General features: G+C 39.9%; 1 protein-coding gene across 1 annotated transcript in view; it reads left to right on the top strand.

The window, feature by feature from the left end:
- LOC139745158 (exosome complex exonuclease RRP44-like) overlaps positions 1-16103 on the top strand; it is a 219209-nt gene that overhangs the window by 160852 nt on the left and 42254 nt on the right. The window contains exons 21-22 of the mRNA XM_071655572.1: positions 3481-3642; positions 5015-5137. Coding sequence (XP_071511673.1) covers positions 3481-3642; positions 5015-5137 — 285 coding nt within the window. The remainder of the gene's footprint in view (positions 1-3480; positions 3643-5014; positions 5138-16103) is intronic.

The raw sequence follows: 16103 nt of genomic DNA, 5'->3' as shown, positions 1-16103 counted from the left end.
ATTATGCTGAGATTGACTTCACAGTATATTTGCTACTGTTCTTATTAAAGTTTGCATTTCACCTTTCAGCTTCTCTGTAAGCCATTGCTCGTTCAGAGCTTGTTGAAACTCGGTGGTGGATCCAGAGGGGGGTGCACCGGGTGCGTGCCCCCTCTTTATATTTTGTTAACACAAAAGAAATAAAAAGAAAAAATGGGGGGAAGGGGTGCGCCCCCCTTTAATTTTGTGTGAGAGGAACACATATGTTTTAAGTTTGGATTTGAATGTTTCTGTAGATGACAGTTGCCGTAACTGAAAAGGTACTGTAAAAGTCGAAATTTTCGCGGTGTTGAAATTTTCGCGCATTTCGCGCAACCAGAAACTAGTGCGAAAATAAAAGCACGCGAATATTTTTGCTTGTCATATGTTCCTGTGCGTGATGTCTTGATTCCGCGGAATTAAAAACACGCGAAACTATTCTAACCGGGCCAAGCGCGAAAAATTAGTCATGCGAAAATATCCACTTTTACAGTAACTGATTCCACAGTTTTGGTCTGAGAACGGAGAAAGAACGATCCCCCCATCCATGTCTTGTACAATGTATTTTTGAATAGAGTCATGAGGTAAATGGGGGAAAGAGAATGAGCTGAATGATGTACTAATAACACAATCTTCGAGATCATCCTTTTTTTTTTCTACAGGCAGCCAATGTAAATAATGGAGAAAACTTTATAGTAAAAGTTACAACCAAGCAGCACAATTTTGCAACTCTTAAAGTTTTGTGACATCTTTCTGTGGAAGATTACAAAACAACAAATTTGAAAAATCCAGCCAAGAAGAAATCAAAGCATGAATAAGAATCTCGGCTGCGGATTTAGACAAAAATTTTGTTATGAAACTTAGATTATGCAACTGATGTCTAGCATTCCATTGCACTTGAGTAATATGACTTCAAAATTATATTTCCTGATCAAATATAATACCTAAAATGCAGGCTGGTTTTGATGGAATAATACAAGTGCTACCAATATGGACATGACATGATTGATAGCGACCTTACTTAGCATGTGCTTTGAACCCAATAACAAAAACTCAAATTTATCATCATTCAGGTGAAGGCCTTTGGATGCAAGCCAGACTTTCAGGTCTTGCAAACATGCTTCAAGTTTTGCAATTGAGGATGACAGTGAAGACACAGTAACTTTAAAAAACAGATAAAGTTTATATCGTCTGCATAACAATGATAACCAAGATAATGTTTGTGAAATACCGATTGTTTGCATACATGTATACAGAGAAAAAAAGCAGCAGGCCTCCAACAGAACCCTGGGGTAACCAAACTTCATAATAGTTTTACCAGAGATAGAATTTCAACATTTGGATTCCAGTTGTGTATATATTCCAGGTGTGTATATATGTTGGATAAAGCCAGGACAAGCATTTCTGTTGTCAAAAAAATAATAATAATAATAATAAATAAATGGAAAAAAAAACTTCCGCCCTGTAAGCTCTGCATACGATATGAATATATAAACAAAAACGTCTAATATGAGCTCTTGTTAGATTTACAATATGTGATCTTGATATGATATGTTTGTGTTACTTTTTTTTTAGGTGATCCGAGTATCCTCTCGGATCACCTTCTGTATCTGTACGGATTCTTTGTTCTTCTTTTTCTTCTTCTTCTTTATTTCTCCTCAAAAGTTGTGCAGAGGTTAGCTCAGAAAGTGCATTGCCTCTCAATGTCAGACTTATACCATATATGTATCATGTCGCAAAGACGACAGCGCAAGTAAAATCATAGTGATCAGTCGACCGTGACGTCACTATGACGTCATTATATGAAAACACATTTTCATGCATATCTCATTAATGGAATGGAATATTTCAATGAAATTTACGTCACATATATTTCAAGTCAAGTGGATTCTACTCATATTCTCAAAATTCATTTTTATCTCAAAACGCGCGCGTACGCGCGCGTTGAAATATTTGTATGCTCAAATCCAGCTCAAACTTTTTTTGCACACGTTTCAGACCATTTGGAGCATTTTTTGAAAAATTGAAAAAATTGGACGGACGCGTACGCGCGCGCACATATACGCACGCACAGCTAATATGAAATAGAAATTTTCAATTTTTTCACACGGATCGGATGTCCGAAATTTCAAGGAATATTTCTACCAAGTTTCAAGTCGATCCGACTCAATATGACGTCATACGGGCCCGTCAAATTTAAAATTCCGTGCGTGCGTCAATGGGGATACACAGTGCAACTATGCCAAAAAACCGCCAATTTTAAATCGGATTTTACTCGTCAGGATGGACGGTGACCCCCCAGTTTCTTTACATATTCTGAAAGGTGATGAGTTGTACATGTCATTTCATGGGGTGGCTATGCTGATAAAATGATTAAAAAATATCAAATTTCTTAATAAAGTAAAAAAAGTAAATTTTCAAAATGACGTCATCAAATTTCAAGTTTACTCGAGCGTATCTCACTAATCCTTTGCCAATTTTCACCCAAATTTCAATATGTTGTAGCTTATGAAATGCTCTTTCATAAATGTAATAAAACAATTTTGATTTGATGACGACATCACCTCGAAAAAATGGATTGAAGGTAACCTTGTCAAATTTGACCAGTTTACGTGTAATCTCTATGGGAGTGCAATTTTTATGGAAATGAAAATTGACATGACTATCTTTATCGAGCACTAGCTCACTTATGCTTCGGTGAATTTGTCTAAGATTTTAATATGTTGTAGCTGAGATGTAGGGCTATCGTAAGTGTGCCCTTCGTTCTTTCATACGTTGTCGGGATCACGTGGAAAAACTTGGTTGAAATTAAAGTTTATCTTCGATGTATTGAAATATTTCTTTCTTTTTGCAACTTTCTTTGCAATAACTCAAGAAAAAAAGCCCCTATCACCTTCATATTTTGCACATGTTTAGTTCATGTCACGAAAATTATTTCATAAAATTACAACTACTTGATCAGACGCCATCTTGGGTATGTAAATTAGGGTCAAAGGTCATAGATGTTTCATCCTGTGTCTTGGTGAATACATGTCCTATCTTTCCCATATTTTGCACACGTAAAGACCATGTTACAGGAATCATTTCATAAAATAACCACTTTTTGCTCAGATGCCATCTTGTCTGTGCAAAGTGGGGTCAAAGGTCATATGTACTTCTTTTTCTATCTTTGCTATGACGTGTTATCTCTATGGGAGGGAATTTTTTAGATGTGAAAATTGACATGACTCTCTTTATCGAGATCTATCTTACTTATGCTTCGGTGAATTTCTCTCAGATTTTAATATGTTGTAGCTGAGACTTTGCAGTATCAGGACTCGAATCATTGATTAAAAAAAAGATCGGATCACCTTAATTTGTCAGTGATGACAAATTACAATCTCTAGTTTTTTACTAAGTGTACATCTACACAATCCTTGAAAAGTATGTTGTTTTTATCCATCTTCCCCTCTTTCCCTCCAGATATTTTTCAAGGACAGAGTTGTAGACGAGGATGGGTACGTGATAGCTGTCAGGAAAAATGCCTTGCAGATCTTCATCCCTAAGTTTGGTTTGGAGGGTACACTCTATGTACAAAAGATAGAGGATGGAGTCAAGACTAGTCTCTTCACGTACAATGATGAGGTAGGAATTGTCGCTCAATTTTCCCAGCCCTTCTTTCCCCTCTGAATAGGAATTGGGATCTCTCAAGCTGCCCAAACAATGTGTAGTAATTTTCAGATGATTTAGAGAGTATATCATAATCTTGTAATTGTATCCCAAAGTATTTTTGTACTAGAGGATACTTTGGATTCAGAAGTGTTACGCCACTGACACCTTGTGATGTGTGCGCAATACTGAATAAATTTGTTGAGAAACATGGCCAGTCTTGCATGTACACAAAATGTGATGCACTTGTAGCGTAACGCTGCTGAATCCAAAGTGTTCTCCAGTACCACATGCCAGGGTATAAAATGAAAGTAGACTTGACAAAATATATGCAATTCAGGTGTAGCATTAAAATGTCTAGCTGCCAATTACTTTTGGTGGTAATGCCCTTGCTTGTTCCATTCTTATCCACAAAAAGGTGTATTTCATAGGGTCTACTTGTGTCCACTGTATTAGCCACATTTCTTGGCAGATTTTGTGCAAGTTTTGTACAGATATTAGCAGCAATCTAAACCGCTATATTTTTGGTGATGCTTCCCCAAATGTTCCACCTTTTACAGGGTCAAAAGTGACCACCAGGTTATATTTTGTGTGTATGTGTCTGTGTGTGTGTGTATGTGTGTACACCTTGCCATGCACATTTCTTGATCAATTTCTTCAAAACTGGAACGGAGGTGCATCATAGTGAAACTTAGACTGACTAGACTAGACTAGACACTGAAGGTGTTATCTGTAGGTGGAGTGCACTAAAGAAAATGCGTGTGTACATGTGTACAAGACACATACAGTTTGCGTCGCATAGAGCTTTACAATCTTCAAACATGATCGCTGGGGCGAAGTAAAAAGCTTTACCTGATGAGATTTCGCTTTACCTCGCTATAATGGGTTTGATAAACTATGTTTTTCTTTGCTTGGAAATCACAAAAAATATCTCGTTATAGCAGTTATTTCATAACAGCCAATCTCGCTATAAGAGTAGCGTTTTACATAGACTTGTGTGGAAGGAAATTTGGGACCTTGAAAGTTTCCTTGTAATAACCAATATCTCGTTATAGTAATGTTTGTTATATCGAGTTTCCCTGTATTTAGCATTAGTCTGCCATCATCACAAGTGAATTTTGTATTCTTTCAATTAATGATGATATCGTAATTATATAGTAGTTATCATCATCCTTAGCATTATAAGCATAAATTTTCTTAGTTTGGTTTTTATTTAAGGTCATTTATTTCCTTGTTTCTATCCTTTATCTTTATTCTTATTTGGGAAATCATCTAAAGTGGTTTTGAGGTGGCGATGTCATCCTACAGTAGATGTAATAACGTGGATTTGATGGATGTTCTCTTTCAGGAGCCAAGTCAGAATGTTGGAGACGTGAAGCTGCGTGCATTTGATCATGTGACAGTCCAGATCAGCATGGAGGCAACCAGCATCCAACACCAGAAACTGGCTCTGAAGCTTGTCTCTCCACACGTAAGACCCACTCCACCTTGACCATCACCCCTTGCCCCACACATGTCTGCCCATCTCCACCCTAACCTCATATGTCTGTCAGCATGTTTAATTTGCCATTAGAGGAATATTTGGGGAGTTGCAAAGTCTTGTGCCTGTCTCAGTGAGGGTCTTGTTTGCATTTGGACTAATGATTTTGTGCCAAGTTTTTTCAATTGCAACTGAATTGACAAATTGTCCTTCATCAAAATAAAGAAACACTGATTATTCTGCATTTTAGTCGTACCCATGATAAAAATCATGGGCGTACATACATTCGACTTGAACCAATGACCTTCTTATTGCTAGACGGGCATCATATCCACTAGACTATTGAGCTTTCCCCTGATATCCTTGCTCTCTCCTGTGGGTTTATTGCCCAAGACAAGAAATTTGTTCCCTGAACATTGTCCCATTGTTGTTGTAAGGTCTGTTATAACAAAGCCTTTTGACAAGGCCTCCAGCCTGAAAATGATACTAACTGCAAGGGAATGAGTAAATGCAAGGTCGGGTGGCGCAGCTAAAGAGGCCTTTTTAAACCTGACATAAATTTCTTATCTTGAGTCTTGTTTCTCGCCAATTCTGCTACCAAAAAGGTAGCGAATCAACGACCGCAGTTCTCGCAAAGATGTCGCATTTAATGAATATGCATAAGTATGCATGTCAGCGGCTTGCTCATTTGTATCCAGCTTGCGCTGGCCTGCGGTAGTTGCCTGCGTTACCTGTGTTGACATTATTAGCCATCATTAGCATACCAACTGCTGTCTGACTCATGAATACATGAATAATTCATACTGGCGTACGTCAGGTTTAAAAAAGCCTCGTGGTTGTGATACTCAGTGTCGCATTAACCCGTTTCTCACAATGCTTGGTGTGGCGAGTTAGTCTCATTCCTCAGCCACGAGGCCTTTGCAAAAGGCTAGTTGTAACATGGTATGAGTCCTAATCTGGGTCCCGTTTCATAAAACCTGTTTTTAGTAACAACTGCCACATTTCTATGACAAATTTGCTCTAAGCCAGTCAGATGCAAGGATTTCAGTAGCTTAAGATAACTATCATAACTTGTTATTGTGAAAATCCTTGAATTTTATTGAGCTACTTTTTGTTTACTTTTTTGTGGCGATATGTGGAGATGTGCTTATTTTGTCATGCTGTTTGTTATAATCTTCACTAACAGTTTAACTGACAAATTAATTGCTTGCATTCTTTGTAATAGTTTCAGTCTCTTTGTCAGTGAGTCATGTCCCTTTACATTCTTTCCAGCCAATAGTCTTTCCTTCACCTTTTGCATGCAGATACTGTAAAACATGATATATTTGCGGCATGAAAATTTTGCGAATTGGAGCCGATGGCCTTTCTCGCAGCATGAAATTTTCGTGAATTGCCACCGGCAACCAATGCATATTGTGTAGGAAAGAACTTTCGTGCGCATTTTAATTTTGCGAATGTTGGCGCTCGCGAAATTTGTGAAATAAAAATGCTCGTGACGTAATTTAGGGGCCGACGTACTTTACTCTTTCCAAAGAGGGATCCAAAGCGCGCATAAAATCCCGGTGCAATCCGGAAATACCAAAAGTCACATGATGAGAAATCACGATATTTCTGTAATTTGGGTTTACACTCGCTAAACTTCGCCTCAAACCTCACAAAGTTTTAAGAAATCACACTCCGGCTAGTGATTTTTCTTGCGATGTTTCGAGGGTGTTTGGGTGTAGTTGCTTAGCAACTTGCACCCAAATTTCAAGATTTTAGAAAAATCACAAAATTTCCAAACAAGCGTAAATCCCCCTATACTGGGACAGGACTGTGTTCTTTTTCAAGCTGCACAGTGATGGCCATGGAAACTGGCCACTAAAAGCTGAACAATGCTCTCACAAACTCTTAAGTTTTTCCCCTTACACCACCTCCTCTTCCTCTTTCCCCTCTCTCTCCTTGTCCTCCCATTCCTTGACCTCCTCTACCCCTTCTCACCCTTCCACCTCCCCTCCTCAACCTCCTCAATAATCCTCTTCCTCCTCTCCCATCTCTTCTTTCTCTCCTCTTCCTCCTTTTTCATCTTGTCTTCCTACTCCTTTTCTTCCTCATTTTTTCCTCTCCTTGTCTCCCCCTCTCCCTCCAAATCGTCCTCTTTTAGAGTTTCTGCTCCTCATTCATGTCACATCTTCTTCCTTCACCTCTTTCTTATCTTGTCCTACCTCCCATACTTACAGATATTGGTAATTGTGTAATTTTGTGAACACCCATAATGCCATTTTGCTTATATAATTCTCATCTGTTTTTGACATGGGAAAGTGGATCTGAAAGACAACATTTTGAGCATTTCCACCCAAATTTTCTTCAAGGGGGATTGATTCTTGACTCGTAGAGTGTATAACTGACATGACTGAGTAAATGACACAATTATTTATAGAGACCTCTGGATGATTATAGAATGATAAATAGCTGTAATTTAAAAGTAACAGCCATGTAGGTATCCTCTAGCCAACTTCCTGGGAGGCCTGAGAAAATGATTGCTGGGCAGATGAACGTGAGTGGGGTTGCTGGGGTGTGAGACTCACGCCATAGGAGACTAGGGCTGTGTTTATCTAAAAACTTTCTGAGGCAGAATCACGATCCTAAACGCGTTTGAGGCATTTTCAGGGGTTAGATAAATGCAACTGTGTTTTCAAACGCATTTAGAGACACCGTTTTGAAACGCCTTTCAAAGGGCGTTTTGAAACACGTTTGAAACCACGATTGCCATTCTGTGAGTAGATAAACGCAATGCCATTTTGAAACGCGTTTATATCTCAAGGTCAAATCCCAGCTGTTTCCTGTTGTGCTCTCTACCCATTATTTGTGTGTGACTGAGGAGGCATGTTTGGTGGAATGCAGTTGACCTTTACTTCCCAGGTCAAACGGCGTAAAGCAGCTGCGCAGTGACACCACTGGAATCGCGATTGTATGATGGTTAGATAAACGCGGCTCCCCAAGAATCGCGTTTCAAACCACGTTTGGAAACACCGTTCTAAACGCATTTTGAAACGTGATTCTCTCTCTCAAGTTTAGATAAACGAAGCCTTGATAGATCTGTACTTGTAGCCTGTTCTGTATTTCCATAGTCTGTCTCTTCCATCCTTTTATTCTCCACTTTTGATAGAAGGGACACAACATGAGATTTGTGCTATAAATGCATAATATGCATGGAGTATAGATACTCCACAGCCTGATATAAGCTTGATCATTTTATATTTTTATACCTCCAGTGTAGCTGGAGGCATAATGTTTTCGGGTTGTCCGTCTGTCCGTTCGTCCTTCCATCCGTAATCAATTTTGTGGATAGCATAGTGTCTTAATGAAACTTGGCATATGAATGCATGAGTGGATGAAGTTGTGCCTATTAACTTTTGGGTGCACATGCTCAGGTCAGTTCCTCAAAATTTCGCTATTTACCCATATCTATGCAATGCCTAAAGGTATTTTCTTGAAACTTAGTGTATTCATGTATTACCAGAACGAGTCCGATAAAGGGAAGATAGTCCAAGACAGTCACATGGTTCAACAAGTTGTACGCAAGTGATTGCATCAGGTTTTGTTTGGAATACAGTAGCGATCGAGAGTGCTATTTTCCGTATATGGGAGTGGTTTCAGAGCCTCAGCAGCTTCTAGGACCTCGGCTGCATTGTAACCGCTGCAGGATTAGAGAAGCAGGTTTTTGCCAACCCGGAAGTTATCACTGAACATCATTGCCAGCAAATACAAACAAACCAACTGTCGTGACACACCTTACCACCAATCATGTTTGCTGTTGTGAAAGAAATTTGTATCGGAGGGAAACTCAGTTACCCTGGGAATTGAGCCAGGTGGAGCTGCTTGGGCCAAACCATCCCAAGCAGTACAGTGTATAAACAGACAAGAGACTACTTTTTGAGCAGACTTTTGAACCTTAAGGAGGCTCTGAAACCTACCAGCATGCACTATATAGTGTATTCTATGCTGTCACTTTTCACTCTTTGGTAAAAATCTCAGTGAACTCTTTGAACTCGCAAACGACATGGTTGAATCGTGAAGAGTATAGACTGGCAGTACGTACAGTGCAATAATTGTGCTGATGATTAGTTGAATTTTGCGTGTAACATATAACAACGGAACTGAATTCATATTCATAAGTAAGCATGCATACTGTCTTTGAATTTTTGTGCTCATGGGAAGCACAGCAGGCTGATGCGATTGAGGGGGGGGGGGGGGGGTGGTAACTCTGGCCTCGTACGTAACCGTAAAGTCATGCGCAATATAAGAGGGATATTATGGGGCTCTATTAATCTGAACAGACAGACCATGGTATTATAGTTGGTATGATTTTGTAATTGTACTCTGTGTATTCACAGAAGAGAAATGAAGAAAGGACAAATGATAGCTAATCTGCTGGTAGTACTAGTAGGAATGTGTGTGTGTGTGTGTGTGTGTGTGTGTGTGTTTGTGTGTGTGTGTATGTGATATGTTCATAGAATATTGAAAAATCTAGCTGGAATAGAGGCTGAGTTAGACAATTACATGAATGTTCTCAAAGCTGGCAGCTGAGTAAGTTTTAAGATACAAAGGGAGGTGTCTGTCACGTTGTGGGCTCTTTGTATTTGACCATTTTTTTTTTCTCTGTCAAAAGAAAATTTGGTCATTGTAAGTTACTGCCACCACCCAAGGCTATTTTATCGGTGCAGACTGGAAAAAAAAAAATCACAGGGAGTGTTGTGAGTTGACATGAAATTACTGGATGTGAATGTGATGTCTGCAGTGGAGATGAGGATTGGAAACTAATGCCTTTATCCACAGATGTCTGCCCAGTTCCAGGCCTCCCTCCCATAGTGCCTCAGCCTCTTTTCTTGCATAGATAATGAGACTGCACTCTCCTGGCAGTCTTCACTGTGGGACAAAATTGACATCTTTCTCACCTGCATGCTCTCCCTATCTGGGACAGACATCAAACTGGGGGATTCCAGTGGTGATGTTATCTGTTCAGAATGATATGATTCAACACCATAGCCTGAGGTACAAGCATACCCTGGGTTTATGGCATTGTGTAATATTATCCCATCTTGTGTTGGTAAGAATCTCTAAGATGTACATGTACAGTTATACACACCAATATTATGGCAGCTAAATTTCAGCAATCAGCAATAACAATCTCAATATCATTCTTCCCTGTATTACAATGATACTTGTATACACTCATAATTCTTATGCCTTGGCCACAAAGTGTCGCTGGAGGCATTACATTTGCGGGTCATCCATCCGCCCATTCATCCTTCAGTCCTTCCGTAATTGATTTTGTAGACAGTGTTATTTGGCACATGTATGTATGAGTGGACGAAGCTGTGCCTATCAACTTGTTGGCGCTCATGCACAAAGTCAAAGTCCATAGGTCAAGGTCAATTACTAAAATATCAATATTTCCCCCATATGTTAACAATGCCTGAAGGTATTTTCATGAAACATAAGGGCTTTTTACACTTGTAAATTTTTGCTTAGCCCCGGACCAACGGTGGGGCTAAGGGGGGGCCTTAGCCCCACCGTTGGTACGGGACTATCCTTAGCCCACTTTCTGTTTACACTCGTTTTTGCCAAAATGGGCTAGCCCCACCGATAGTACAGTACTATCTGGCCCTGCAAAATAGCAGGGGTTAGCACCGCAATTGCGGTGCCAAGCAAGTGAGTGTAAACAGAACGAAAAAATAATCCTGGGCTAAGCGACGGAGACGAAGTCCGACCCTCACTGACCAATCAGAAACGAGGTAATCAAGTGCTGCTGGTGCGTGCGTGTACGTGCACAGTACACAGCGTCATTATGAATATTCATGTGGTTTGGAAAGTCCGGGGCTAAGAAATACGAGTGTAAAAAGGTCAGTTTTCTCCTTAGCCCCGGACAAGAGATAGTACGGGACTAATTGGCGAGTGTAAAAACCTGGAAAAATTGGTACGGGACTAACGATAGTCCTGGGTCAGAGAAAGTCCGGGGTTAAGAAACACAAGTGTAAAAAGCCCTATAGTGTCTATATGTATTACCCGGTATAGATTCTCCAGAAAAAGTTGTAGGCCGTGGATCAAAGGTCAAGTGAAAAATGCTAAAATTTCACTTTTTTCTCGATATTTCAGAAATGGCTACAGGTATCTTCATGAAACATAGTAGGCCTACATAATCATGCATGTGTACTGCCTGAAAATGATTCTCTTTAGAAGTTTTGGGTCATGAGGTCAAAGGTCAAGGGTCAGGTTACTATGCTAGAATCACACTTCTTAATGGTGAAATTACACTATTTTCTTCATACAGAGATGTACCTTAGAAATGACTTAATGTATGCACTTTATTCAACTTATATGTACTGCACAGTAATTTTGTAGGGAAAGATTTGGGCCATGGGGTCAAAGGTCAAGAGAAAATGAAAAAATTTCACTGTTTTTATCTATGTTTTGCTAATAGTTCAAAGTATTGTCATGAAAATTAGTGTATACAGATAGTGATTACATTGTATTTGCCAATGGTATCAAACCATTGTGCGAACACAACAATGTGCAAAAATACCTCTTTAATAAGAGGGCCTAGCATATTGAGAAGGAAGAAAATGGCCGAATGTTTTTGGAGATGCAACGTCTCAAATTAGAAGAAGCATGTAGGCTATTAAAAACGGCATTCCGCCGGCATTCCGCTTAGTTTTACCATCCAAAAATGAAATGCCCTTCTCTACTTCTGTCTTCTGCCGCCACTCGAAAATCAATAATCACTGCAGATCCAGTATCCAGTCGATATTCTCTGACATAATTCATTCAAATTCAACAAACAAGTTAGTGTGTTGCGTAAGGAAATGTTACACCCTAAAAACAGTGAGCAGTGAGATGACAAGTAACAATACGCAGTACAGGTGTAGACTGTACAGTGCATATATTGTATAGGATACTACCACAACACGCAAGATGCACCAACGCTGTGAATGCAGAGCAGGTGTGTGACCATTTAAAGGCATACAATTGTGGCGAGTGGTTTGTGCGGCACGGAGACGAACGCAACACACTGCCTCCTCCATTCTGTATCAAATGTCGTGACACCGAATGAGAATAGTGCTGGCTCAATGGGTCAGCGAACATCACTCTAGACTACAAGAATTCTGTGCTACAAATCTCCTGACCCAAAATGGCTGTCCGAGCGAGCCACGAGAGCTTCTGAATGGACGCACACTCTCAGTGCGCATGTGCATGAAGAGAGGCCAAAAGAGCCACGCGTCTTCTTGCCTCTCTCCTCCAATCACTGCAGCTCGCGGTCACAATGTTTGTGTATGATGTGTACACACACAGGCACACACACACACGTGTCTCAGTGGCAGCATTGTCCCACACGTTTATGGATATATAGCACCGAGTCTGGCATTGCGCAATTGCATGCACAAACTTCGGCCGTTCAGAGTTTACGTACCATTAGGGATGACGATCGTCCGACTTTAAATAACACGGGCGAAATCTCCCAACAATTGAAGACTTCCGGTACACCACGAATTTCGTTAATTACCCGCTGTTTTTCTACTGAAAATCGTCCTCGGCATCACCGCGCACTGACCGCCTCAAAAGGTGGACGACGGAGCACCTCGCATCACTGCCTATCACCGCGAATCACCTTGCATAGCCTCATATCACCTCAAATTTTTGTCACTCTGTAGAAACACGCTCTCTGAGCTCACCCCTGCTCAGCATTTCCCCTAGTCTTGTACACGATGTTGCAGACCCATTGAAACTGCAGTATTTGCCATGTAGATTTGAAAGTTAGTGACTAGCCAACACATCAGCTGTGGTCAGGCTGTCTAGGCACTGGCCAGACTTTGAAGGTTTCCTTGCCCCTGTTTGATGTGTACTGTGTTTACTAGCATTTGTTCTTATAGCAGCATCACTGTACAAGATTGTTAATGTGATGACAAATGGGAAGCATCATATTCTTTATAAAGATACATGTTTACATTAGACCTGTAAATTATTTGGTTGTGAAGATTTTATCTTTATTTTCCCAAGACACAAACAGAAGAACTGTTATCGAGAAGAAAAAAAAAGAAAATAGAGAGGAATTGTCATTTATTACAGTTGAGCTCTTTTTTTTAATGACAACAGAGAAATGCTTACATCTTGGCTTTCACCCAAGACTATCTGAGGGATCTGTGTTTTGTTGGGAGATTGTGTGGGGGGGGGGGGGGGGAGAAAAAACTAGGATTTGACCTAGTTTGCATGTAAATCCATACACACATTATGAAGAATATCCTATTTCACATGTACAAGAGCATTCAGGTGGAAGCCTAGTCTGTCGTAGTGGCAAAGGCTTCTATTTGTGAAAAAGGCACAGAGGTATCTACATTGCTCAGCTGTGCTAGATGAGTCAGACAACTCACTACACGGAAAAAGTGATGGTTTTCTTGGAGCCTGTGGAGCCTGCAGGCTGCATTATGTCTTTGTGACTGAAAAAAAAAATGCATACATTGGGATCCTTAGGATCATGGAGCTCATGCTAGGATGATAACAACTCATGCCATGTTTATTGGATACCCCGTTCACAAACGTCCCCTGACTAGGAGAATCTCCAGAGGTGTTTACCTCAGAGGATGGGGACTCTAAAACGGACAAGGCACAAAGTGCAAAGCATGAGTCTGGAGTGAGTCCTGGTGTGAATGTTGTGCTAGACAGCCTAGACAAGTGTAGCACAACCTTTAGAGATAACATGTTTCCTGCAGACAGAGGGACTCTTACCTCAGGCTCACTTCAGACTCACTCCAGACTACAGAATCACTCTTTGCCCTGTCATTTACTGTCTCATCAGGCATCTGAGGTAAACATGTGGGCATGACCTCCAAAGGTCATGCAGGCGGTTTGGCTGTCTAGCATGACATTTACCTCTGATTCATACCAGACTCACTCCAGACTCATGCTTTTGTGCGTTGTGCACTATCCTCATCCATGGTAAATACAGCATGACCTCCAGAGGTTGTGCTGTATCAACCACGGACTTAACGAGAACTAGATTCGAGAATTTGTCAAGCCTGACAAATTAGGTGATCCGATGTATCCGGAAAATGCAGTGTTATGAGCCCCGACCAAGACTCAGATGACCCTATCTGCTACATGAAAAAACCGAGGGCGCATTCATGATTGCCCAGAGTCTCAGCTACAACATATCAAAATCTGGGAGAAATTCTTCGAAGGATAAGTGAACTAGTGCTCGATAAAGACAGTCATGTCAATTTTCATTTCCAGAAAAAATGCCCTCCCCTAGAGATAACATGTCATAACAATGATGCTGAAAGAAGTACATTTGACCTTTGACCCCACTTTGCACAGCCAAGATGGTATCTGAGCAAAAAGTGTTTATTTTGTGAAATAATTCTTGGAACGTGGTCTTTACGTGTGAAAAATATGGGAAAGATAAGACATGTATTCTACAAGATACAGGATGAAACATTTTTTACCTTTTACCCTAATTTACCTACACAAGACGGTGTCTAATGAAGTAATTGTTATTTTATGAAATGATTTACGTGACATGGGCTAAACATGTGCAAAATATGGGGGTGAAAGGGCTTGTTTTTTGAGCTATTGCAAAGAAAGTCACAGAAAGAAAGACATATATCCCGACATTGAAGCTAAGCATCAATTTCAACCTGTTTTTTGGACGTAATCCCAACTTCCAATAAAAAAATGGAGGATATAGTAACGATAGCCCAGAGTCTCAGCTACAACGTATTAAAATCTGGGAGAAATTTACCGAAGGATAAGTGAGCTAGTGCTCGATAAAGACAGTCAGGACATTTTTCATTTCCAGAAAAAATGCACTCCCATAGAGATAATACCTCATTTGCACAGCCAAAATGGCGTCCGACCAAAGCGTCATTATTTTACAAAATGATCCATCTATAGACGTCCATGTGTGTGCAAAATATGGCGGTGATACCATATACACTAATGAGATTACAGAATGAAGTATATTTAACTTTTGACCCCACTTTACACAGCCAAGATGGCATCTGAGCAAAAAGTTGTTATTTTGTGAAATGATTCTTGCTACTTGGTCATTACGTGTGCAAAATGTGGGAAAGATAGGACATGTATTCACCAAGATACAGGATTAAACACGTTTGACCTTTGACCCTAATTTACCTAACTAAGATGGTGTAGGAGGAAGTAGTTGTTATTTTATGAAATGATGTTTGTGACATGAACTAAACATGTGCAAAATATGGGGTTGGTAGGACTTGTTGTTCTTGACTTATTGCACAGAAAGTAGAAGAAAGAAAGAAAAATAAATTAAAAAAGTTAAGGTGTTGTATAGAAATTTGAAGGAGAAACATAAAAGGATCAGAAAAAGATAAAGTTAGGAAGGGAGTTTAAGACTTACTGAAGAAATAGAAAAAATATAAGGGTTTTAAAAAAGCAATAGAATTGGCAGGGGCGAGCCTTGAACATGGGACCTTTAGGTTAAATGTCCGATGCGCTATCCACTGACCTATTTCATCCCCCATAGGCTGTGTGTATTAAGCAAAATGTTGCTACATTGAAGCCAAGTGCCAATTTCAACCAAGTTTTTCGACGTGATCCTGATGTTGTATGAAAAAATGGAGGGCACAGTAACGATAGCCCAAAGTCTCAACTACAACATATTAAAATCTGGGAGAAGTGAGCTAGTGCTCGATAAAGACAGTCATGTCAATTTTCATTTCCAGAAAAAATGCACTCCCATAGAGATAACACGCAAACTGGTCAAATTTGACAAGGTTTCTTTCAATTGATTTTTACAAGATGATGATGTCATCCAATCAAATTTTTGAGGGTACGCACTTAAAAGAGCATTTAACAAGCTACGACATACTGAAATCTGGTGAAAATCAGCAAAGGATAAGTAAGAAAGGCTTGAATGAAATTGAAATTTGATGACGTCATTTTGAAAATT

Source organism: Diadema antillarum, unplaced genomic scaffold (genome assembly GCF_040938485.1).
Source record: "Diadema antillarum isolate AM-2024a unplaced genomic scaffold, OU_Dant_1.0 seq00001237_RagTag, whole genome shotgun sequence".
Classification (NCBI taxonomy): domain Eukaryota; kingdom Metazoa; phylum Echinodermata; class Echinoidea; order Diadematoida; family Diadematidae; genus Diadema; species Diadema antillarum.
This window is presented reverse-complemented; position numbering and strand designations above follow the sequence as displayed.